The 11,964-nt window shown below is 49.4% G+C and overlaps 1 protein-coding gene across 1 annotated transcript in view; it reads left to right on the top strand.

Moving 5' to 3' along the window:
- Nucleotides 1–791: 791 nt before the first annotated feature.
- Nucleotides 792–11,964, top strand: part of NALCN (sodium leak channel, non-selective) — a gene marked incomplete at both ends in the record, with an annotated part of 64,803 nt that continues 53,630 nt past the window's right edge. Inside the window, 2 exons of the mRNA XM_078623619.1 lie at nucleotides 792–959; nucleotides 5,899–6,003. Coding sequence (XP_078479745.1) covers nucleotides 792–959; nucleotides 5,899–6,003 — 273 coding nt within the window. The remainder of the gene's footprint in view (nucleotides 960–5,898; nucleotides 6,004–11,964) is intronic.

The following is an 11,964-nucleotide window of genomic DNA, read 5'->3' as shown; positions in this document are numbered from 1 at the left end:
TGAGTCTGTGTCTCAGGGTGAGTGTGAGTCTGTGTCTCAGGGTGGGTGTGAGTCTGTGTCTCAGGGTGAGTGTGAGTCTGTGTCTCAGGGTGGGTGTGAGTCTGTGTCTCAGGCTGAGTGTGAGTCTGTGTCTCAGGGTGAGTGTGAGTCTGTGTCTCAGGGTGGGTGTGAGTCTGTGTCTCAGGGTGAGTGTGAGTCTGTGTCTCAGGGTGGGTGTGAGTCTGTGTCTCAGGCTGAGTGTGAGTCTGTGTCTCAGGGTGAGTGTGAGTCTGTGTCTCATGGTGGATGTGAGTCTGTGTCTCAGGGTGGGTGTGAGTCTGTGTCTCAGGGTGGGTGTGAGTCTGTGTCTCAGGGTGAGTGTGAGTCTGTGTCTCAGGCTGGGTGTGAGTCTGTGTCTCAGGGTGAGTGTGAGTCTGTGTCTCAGGCTGGGTGTGAGTCTGTGTCTCAGGGTGGGTGTGAGTCTGTGTCTCAGGGTGAGTGTGAGTCTGTGTCTCATGGTGGATGTGAGTCTGTGTCTCAGGGTGAGTGTGAGTCTGTGTTTCAGGGTGGGTGTGAGTCTGTGTCTCAGGGTGGGTGTGAGTCTGTGTCTCAGGGTGAGTGTGAGTCTGTGTCTCAGGCTGGGTGTGAGTCTGTATCTCAGACTGAGTGTGAGTCTGTGTCTCAGGGTGGGTGTGAGTCTGTGTCTCAGACTGAGTGTGACTGTGTCTCACGCTCTGGGTGTAGCTGAGTCTGTGGCTGGCTCACTGTGTGAGTCGTTGGCTCGTGGCTCTACCCATCAACCCCCTTTGCAGGTGAGCCTCATCTTCCTGTGTTGGCTGCCACGCTCAGTAGCACCCAGCTCGGGCGTGCAGCTGCTGCTTGTCCTACGCTGCCTCCGACCTCTGCGCATCTTCAAGCTCGTGCCGCAGATGAGGAAGGTGGTCAGGGAGGTGTTCAGCGGCTTCAAGGAGATCTTCCTGGTGAGGAATGCTCGCGGAACGCAACCCCCGGCGTTAACACTGATCCCTATGGGGAAGCCTGTTTCGCATAAAGTGTAATCGATCGTCGTGGCGACGATGCCGGAGGAGCATCCTCCAGGGTGAGCACTGCCGCTTCCGCCATCGTCACCGCGACGAGAATGATGGCAATGTCGTCGTGGCGGCCAACGTCGCTATGACGATGACGGTCGTCGTGGCGACCAACGTCGCTATGACGATGACGAGAACGGTCGTCGTGTGGGCCAACGTCGCTATGACGATGACAGCGATCATCGTGGATTTGTTAACATGAGCCTCTGTAACCACGTGACTCTGTAACCACGTGACTCTGTAACCACGTGATTCTGTAACCACGTGACTCTGTAACCACGTGACTCTGTAACCACGTGACTCTGTAACCACGTGATTGTGTAACCACGAGACTCTGTAACCACGTGACTCTGTAACCACGAGACTCTGTAACCACGTGACTCTGTAACCACGAGACTCTGTAACCACGAGACTCTGTAACCACGTGACTCTGTAACCATGAGACTCTGTAACCACGAGACTCTGTATCCACGTGACTCTGTAACCACGAGACTCTGTAACCACGTGACTCTGTAACCACGTGACTCTGTAACCACGAGACTCTGTAACCATGTGACTCTGTAACCACGAGACTCTGTAACCACGTGACTCTGTAACCACGTGACTCTGTAACCACGAGACTCTGTAACCACGTGACTCTGTAACCACGTGACTCTGTAACCACGAGACTCTGTAACCACGAGACTCTGTAACCATGTGACTCTGTAACCATGAGACTGTAACCACGAGACTCTGTAACCATGTCACTCTGTAACCACGTGACTCTGTAACCATGAGACTCTGTAACCACGAGACTCTGTAACCACGTGACTCTGTAACCACGAGACTCTGTAACCACGAGACTCTGTAACCACGAGACTCTGTAACCACGAGACTCTGTAACCATGAGACTCTGTAACCATGTGACTCTGTAACCATGAGACTCTGTAACCATGAGACTCTGTAACCACGAGACTCTGTAACCACGAGACTCTGTAACCACGAGACTCTGTAACCATGAGACTCTGTAACCACGAGACTCTGTAACCACGAGACTCTGTAACCACGAGACTCTGTAACCACGTGACTCTGTAACCACGTGACTCTGTAACCACGAGACTCTGTAACCATGTGACTCTGTAACCATGAGACTCTGTAACCATGAGACTCTGTAACCATGTGACTCTGTAACCACGAGACTCTGTAACCACGAGACTCTGTAACCATGTGACTCTGTAACCACGAGACTCTGTAACCATGAGACTCTGTAACCATGTGACTCTGTAACCATGAGACTCTGTAACCACGAGACTCTGTAACCATGTGACTCTGTAACCACGAGACTCTGTAACCACGAGACTCTGTAACCACGAGACTCTGTAACCACGAGACTCTGTAACCATGAGACTCTGTAACCATGTGACTCTGTAACCATGAGACTCTGTAACCATGAGACTCTGTAACCACGAGACTCTGTAACCATGTGACTCTGTAACCACGAGACTCTGTAACCATGAGACTCTGTAACCATGTGACTCTGTAACCATGAGACTCTGTAACCACGAGACTCTGTAACCATGTGACTCTGTAACCACGAGACTCTGTAACCACGAGACTCTGTAACCACGAGACTCTGTAACCACGAGACTCTGTAACCATGAGACTCTGTAACCATGTGACTCTGTAACCATGAGACTCTGTAACCACGAGACTCTGTAACCACGAGACTCTGTAACCATGTGACTCTGTAACCATGAGACTCTGTAACCACGAGACTCTGTAACCACGAGACTCTGTAACCACGAGACTCTGTAACCACGAGACTCTGTAACCACGAGACTCTGTAACCATGTGACTCTGTAACCACGAGACTCTGTAACCACGAGACTCTGTAACCACGAGACTCTGTAACCACGTGACTCTGTAACCACGAGACTCTGTAACCACGAGACTCTGTAACCACGTGACTCTGTAACCACGAGACTCTGTAACCATGTGACTCTGTAACCATGAGACTCTGTAACCACGTGACTCTGTAACCACGAGACTCTGTAACCACGAGACTCTGTAACCACGAGACTCTGTAACCACGAGACTCTGTAACCACGTGACTCTGTAACCACGAGACTCTGTAACCATGAGACTCTGTAACCACGTGACTCTGTAACCACGTGACTCTGTAACCACGTGACTCTGTAACCATGAGACTCTGTAACCACGAGACTCTGTAACCATGTGGCTCTGTAACCACGAGACTCTGTAACCATGTGGCTCTGTAACCACGTGACTCTGTAACCACGAGACTCTGTAACCACGTGACTCTGTAACCATGTGACTCTGTAACCATGTGGCTCTGTAACCACGTGACTCTGTAACCACGAGACTCTGTAACCATGAGACTCTGTAACCATGTGGCTCTGTAACCACGAGACTCTGTAACCACGAGACTCTGTAACCACGAGACTATGTAACCACGAGACTCTGTAACCACGTGACTCTGTAACCACGTGACTCTGTAACCACGAGACTATGTAACCACGAGACTCTGTAACCACGAGACTCTGTAACCACGAGACTCTGTAACCACGAGACTCTGTAACCACGAGACTCTGTAACCACGAGACTCTGTAACCATGAGACTCTGTAACCATGTGACTCTGTAACCACGAGACTCTGTAACCATGTGACTCTGTAACCACGAGACTCTGTAACCATGAGACTCTGTAACCATGTGACTCTGTAACCACGTGACTCTGTAACCACGAGACTCTGTAACCACGAGACTCTGTAACCACGAGACTCTGTAACCACGAGACTCTGTAACCATGAGACTCTGTAACCATGTGACTCTGTAACCACGAGACTCTGTAACCATGTGACTCTGTAACCACGTGACTCTGTAACCACGAGACTCTGTAACCACGAGACTCTGTAACCACGAGACTCTGTAACCACGAGACTCTGTAACCATGAGACTCTGTAACCACGTGACTCTGTAACCACGTGACTCTGTAACCACGTGACTCTGTAACCATGTGACTCTGTAACCACGAGACTCTGTAACCATGTGACTCTGTAACCACGAGACTCTGTAACCATGAGACTCTGTAACCATGTGGCTCTGTAACCATGAGACTGTAACCACGAGACTCTGTAACCACGAGACTCTGTAACCACGTGACTCTGTAACCACGTGACTCTGTAACCACGAGACTATGTAACCACGTGACTCTGTAACCACGAGACTCTGTAACCACGTGACTCTGTAACCACGAGACTCTGTAACCACGTGACTCTGTAACCACGAGACTCTGTAACCACGAGACTCTGTAACCATGTGACTCTGTAACCACGAGACTCTGTAACCATGTGACTCTGTTACCACGAGACTCTGTAACCACGTGACTCTGTAACCACGTGACTCTGTAACCACGTGACTCTGTAACCATGAGACTCTGTAACCACGTGACTCTGTAACCACGAGACTCTGTAACCACGAGACTCTGTAACCACGAGACTCTGTAACCATGAGACTCTGTAACCACGTGACTCTGTAACCACGAGACTCTGTAACCACGAGACTCTGTAACCACGAGACTCTGTTACCACGAGACTCTGTAACCACGTGACTCTGTAACCACGTGACTCTGTAACCATGAGACTCTGTAACCACGAGACTCTGTAACCACGAGACTCTGTAACCACGTGACTCTGTAACCACGTGACTCTGTAACCACGAGACTCTGTAACCACGAGACTCTGTAACCACGTGACTCTGTAACCACGAGACTCTGTAACCACGTGACTCTGTAACCACGTGACTCTGTAACCACGAGACTCTGTAACCACGTGACTCTGTAACCACGTGACTCTGTAACCACGAGACTCTGTAACCACGTGACTCTGTAACCATGAGACTCTGTAACCACGTGACTCTGTAACCACGAGACTCTGTAACCATGTGACTCTGTAACCACGAGACTCTGTAACCATGAGACTCTGTAACCACGTGACTCTGTAACCATGTGACTCTGTAACCACGAGACTCTGTAACCATGAGACTCTGTAACCACGTGACTCTGTAACCACGTGACTCTGTAACCACGTGACTCTGTAACCACGTGACTCTGTAACCATGTGACTCTGTAACCACGTGACTCTGTAACCACGTGACTCTGTAACCACGTGACTCTGTAACCACGAGACTCTGTAACCATGAGACTCTGTAACCACGTGACTCTGTAACCACGTGACTCTGTAACCACGTGACTCTGTAACCACGTGACTCTGTAACCACGAGACTCTGTAACCATGAGACTCTGTAACCACGTGACTCTGTAACCACGAGACTCTGTAACCACGAGACTCTGTAACCACGTGACTCTGTAACCACGAGACTCTGTAACCACGAGACTCTGTAACCATGAGACTCTGTAACCACGTGACTCTGTAACCACGTGACTCTGTAACCATGAGACTCTGTAACCATGAGACTCTGTAACCACGTGACTCTGTAACCATGAGACTCTGTAACCACGTGACTCTGTAACCATGAGACTCTGTAACCACGTGACTCTGTAACCACGAGACTCTGTAACCACGAGACTCTGTAACCACGTGACTCTGTAACCACGAGACTCTGTAACCACGAGACTCTGTAACCATGAGACTCTGTAACCACGTGACTCTGTAACCACGTGACTCTGTAACCACGTGACTCTGTAACCACGTGACTCTGTAACCACGTGACTCTGTAACCATGACGCTCTGTAACCATGACGCTCTGTAACCATGACGCTCTGTGACCACGTGGCTCTGTGACCACGTGACTCTGTGATCTGCACTGTCCCAGGTCTCCATCCTGCTGCTCACGCTGATGTTTGTGTTTGCGAGCTTCGGGGTTCAGCTGTTTGCGGGGAAACTCGCAAAGTGCAACGACCCGCACGTCGTGCTCGAGGTGAGAGACGCCCTCCGTTCACTACGCTACACTACACGCTACACTACACGCTACACTACACGCTACTCTACACGCTACTCTACACGCTACGCTACACGCTACTCTACACGCTACTCTACACGCTACTCTACACGCTACGCTACACGCTACTCTACACTACACGCTACACTACACGCTACTCTACACTACACGCTACACTACACGCTACTCTACACTACACGCTACACTACACGCTACGCTACACGCTACACTACACGCTACTCTACACTACACGCTACACTACACGCTACTCTACACTACACGCTACACTACACGCTACTCTACACTACACGCTACACTACACGCTACGCTACACTACACGCTACGCTACACTACACGCTACACTACACGCTACTCTACACTACACGCTACACTACACGCTACACTACACGCTACGCTACACTACACGCTACGCTACACTACACGCTACACTACACGCTACGCTACACGCTACACTACACGCTACACTACACTACACGCTACACTACACTACACGCTACACTACACGCTACGCTACACGCTACACTACACGCTACGCTACACGCTACTCTACACGCTACTCTACACGCTACGCTACACGCTACACTACACGCTACACTACACGCTACGCTACACGCTACTCTACACGCTACGCTACACGCTACTCTACACACTACACTACACGCTACTCTACACGCTACTCTACACGCTACACTACACGCTACACTACACGCTACTCTACACACTACACTACACGCTACACTACACGCTACTCTACACACTACACTACACGCTACACTACACGCTACGCTACACGCTACACTACACGCTACACTACACGCTACTCTACACACTACGCTACACGCTACACTACACGCTACTCTACACGCTACTCTACACGCTACGCTACACTACACGCTACACTACACGCTACACTACACGCTACGCTACACTACACGCTACACTACACGCTACACTACACGCTACTCTACACACTACACTACGCTACTCTACACGCTACTCTACACGCTACACTACACGCTACACTACACGCTACTCTACACACTACACTACGCTACTCTACATGCTACTCTACACGCTACTCTACACGCTACACTACACGCTACACTACACGCTACTCTACACGCTACACTACGCTACTCTACACGCTACTCTACACGCTACTCTACACGCTACACTACACGCTACTCTACACGCTACACTACGCTACTCTACACGCTACTCTACACGCTACTCTACATGCTACTCTACACGCTACACTACACGCTACTCTACACGTTACTCTACACGCTACGCTACACGCTACACTACACGCTACACTACACGCTACTCTACACGCTACACTACGCTACTCTACACGCTACTCTACACGCAACTCTACACGCTACACTACGCTACTCTACACGCTACACTACACGCTACGCTACACGCTACTCTACACGCTACACTACACGCTACACTACACGCTACTCTACACGCTACACTACGCTACTCTACACGCTACTCTACACGCTACTCTACACGCTACACTAAGCTACTCTACACGCTACTCTACACGCTACACTACACGCTACTCTACACACTACACTACACACTACACTACACACTACACTACACGCTACTCTACACGCTACACTACACGCTACACTACACGCTACTCTACACACTACACTACACACTACACTACACGCTACACTACACGCTACACTACACGCTACACTACGCTACTCTACACGCTACACTACGCTACTCTACACGCTACTCTACACGCTACTCTACACGCTACACTACGCTACTCTACACGCTACACTACACGCTACTCTACACGCTACGCTACACGCTACACTACACGCTACACTACACGCTACTCTACACGCTACACTACGCTACTCTACACGCTACTCTTCACGCTACGCTACACGCTACACTACACACTACACTACACGCTACACTACACGCTACACTACACGCTACTCTACACACTACACTACACACTACACTACACACTACACTACACGCTACTCTACACGCTACACTACACGCTACTCTACACACTACACTACACGCTACACTACGCTACACTACACGCTACTCTACACGCTACACTACACGCTACTCTACACACTACACTACACACTACACTACACACTACACTACGCTACACTACACGCTACACTACACGCTACACTACACGCTACTCTACACACTACACTACACGCTACACTATACGCTACTCTACACGCTACTCTACACGCTACTCTACACGCTACACTACACGCTACACTACGCTACTCTACACGCTACTCTACACGCTACTCTACACGCTACACTACGCTACTCTACACACTACACTACACGCTACACTATACGCTACTCTACACGCTACTCTACACGCTACACTACACGCTACACTACGCTACTCTACACGCTACACTACACACTACACTACACGCTACACTACACGCTACACTACACGCTACTCTACACGCTACTCTACACACTACACTACACGCTACTCTACACGCTACACTACACGCTACACTACACGCTACTCTACACACTACACTACACGCTACACTACACGCTACACTACACGCTACACTACACACTACACTACACGCTACACTATACGCTACTCTACACGCTACTCTACACGCTACACTACACGCTACACTACGCTACTCTACAGGCTACTCTACACGCTACTCTACACGCTACACTACGCTACTCTACACGCTACACTACACGCTACTCTACACACTACTCTTCACGCTACGCTACACGCTACACTACACGCTACTCTACACACTACACTACACACTACACTACATGCTACTCTACACGCTACACTACACTACACGCTACACTACACGCTACACTACACGCTACGCTACACGCTACTCTACACGCTACACTACACGCTACACTACACTACACGCTACACTACACGCTACTCTACACGCTACACTACACGCTACACTACACTACACGCTACGCTACACGCTACTCTACACGCTACACTACACGCTACACTACACTACACACTACACTACACGCTACTCTACACGCTACACTACACGCTACACTACACGCTACTCTACACACTACACTACACACTACACTACACGCTACACTACACACTACTCTACACGCTACACTACACGCTACTCTACACACTACACTACACACTACACTACACGCTACACTACACGCTACTCTACACACTACACTACACACTACTCTACACACTACTCTACACGCTACTCTACACGCTACACTACACGCTACTCTACACGCTACTCTACACGCTACACTACACGCTACTCTACACGCTACACTATGCTACTCTAAACGCTACTCTACACGCTACTCTACATGCTACTCTACACGCTACACTACACGCTACTCTACACGCTACACTACACGCTACACTACACGCTACTCTACACACTACACTACGCTACTCTACACGCTACTCTACACGCTACACTACACGCTACACTACACGCTACTCTACACACTACACTACGCTACTCTACATGCTACTCTACACGCTACTCTACACGCTACACTACACGCTACACTACACGCTACTCTACACGCTACACTACGCTACTCTACACGCTACTCTACACGCTACTCTACACGCTACACTACACGCTACTCTACACGCTACACTACGCTACTCTACACGCTACTCTACACGCTACTCTACATGCTACTCTACACGCTACACTACACGCTACTCTACACGCTACTCTACACGCTACGCTACACACTACACTACACGCTACACTACACGCTACTCTACACGCTACACTACGCTACTCTACACGCTACTCTACACGCTACTCTACACGCTACACTACGCTACTCTACACGCTACACTACACGCTACTCTACACGCTACGCTACACGCTACTCTACACGCTACACTACACGCTACACTACACGCTACTCTACACGCTACACTACGCTACTCTACACGCTACTCTACACGCTACTCTACACGCTACACTACGCTACTCTACACGCTACACTACACGCTACTCTACACACTACTCTTCACGCTACGCTACACGCTACACTACACGCTACTCTACACACTACACTACACACTACACTACACGCTACTCTACACGCTACACTACACGCTACACTACACGCTACTCTACACACTACACTACACACTACACTACACGCTACACTACACGCTACACTACACGCTACACTACACACTACTCTTCACGCTACGCTACACGCTACACTACACGCTACTCTACACACTACACTACACACTACACTACACGCTACTCTACACGCTACACTACACTACACACTACACTACACACTACACTACACGCTACGCTACACGCTACTCTACACGCTACACTACACGCTACACTACACTACACGCTACACTACACGCTACTCTACACACTACACTACACACTACACTACACGCTACACTACACGCTACTCTACACACTACACTACACACTACACTACACGCTAAGCTACACACTACTCTACACGCTACACTACACGCTACTCTACACACTACACTACACACTACACGCTACACTACACGCTACTCTACACACTACACTACACACTACTCTACACACTACTCTACACACTACACTACACGCTACTCTACACACTACTCTACACACTACTCTACACGCTACACTACACACTACACTACACACTACTCTACACACTACACTACACGCTACTCTACACACTACTCTACACACTACTCTACACACTACACTACACGCTACACTACACACTACTCTACACACTACACTACACGCTACTCTACACACTACTCTACACACTACTCTACACGCTACACTACACGCTACTCTACACACTACACTACACGCTACTCTACACACTACACTACACGCTACTCTACACACTACACTACACACTACACTACACGCTACTCTACACACTACACTACACGCTACTCTACACACTACACTACACGCTACTCTACACGCTACACTACACGCTACGCTACACGCTACTCTACACGCTACACTACACGCTACTCTACACGCTACACTACACGCTACTCTACACGCTACACTACACGCTACTCTACACGCTACACTACACGTTACACTACACGCTACACTACACGCTACACTACACACTACTCTACACACTACTCTACACACTACACTACACACTACTCTACACACTACACTACACACTACTCTACACGCTACTCTACACACTACACTACACGCTACACTACACGCTACACTACACACTACTCTACACACTACTCTACACACTACACTACACGCTACACTACACGCTACTCTACACGCTACACTACGCTACTCTACACACTACACTACACGCTACACTACACACTACACTACACGCTACTCTACACGCTACTCTACACGCTACTCTACACGCTACACTACGCTACTCTACACACTACACTACACACTACACTACACGCTACTCTACACGCTACACTACGCTACTCTACACACTACACTACACGCTACACTACACACTACACTACACGCTACACTACACACTACTCTACACACTACTCTACACGCTTCTCTACACACTACACTACACGCTACACTACACACTACTCTACACACTACACTACACGCTACTCTACACACTACACTACACGCTACTCTACACGCTACTCTACACACTACACTACACACTACTCTACACGCTACACTACACACTACACTACACGCTACACTACACGCTACTCTACACACTACACTACACGCTACTCTACACACTACACTACACGCTACTCTACACACTACACTACACGCTACTCTACACACTACACTTCACGCTACGCTACACGCTACTCTACACGCTACACTACACACTACACTACACGCTACTCTACACGCTACG

The sequence above is a fragment of the Lampetra planeri genome, unplaced genomic scaffold, assembly GCF_965212315.1.
Source record: "Lampetra planeri unplaced genomic scaffold, kcLamPlan1.2.h2 scaffold_349, whole genome shotgun sequence".
Taxonomy (NCBI): domain Eukaryota; kingdom Metazoa; phylum Chordata; class Hyperoartia; order Petromyzontiformes; family Petromyzontidae; genus Lampetra; species Lampetra planeri.
This window is presented reverse-complemented; position numbering and strand designations above follow the sequence as displayed.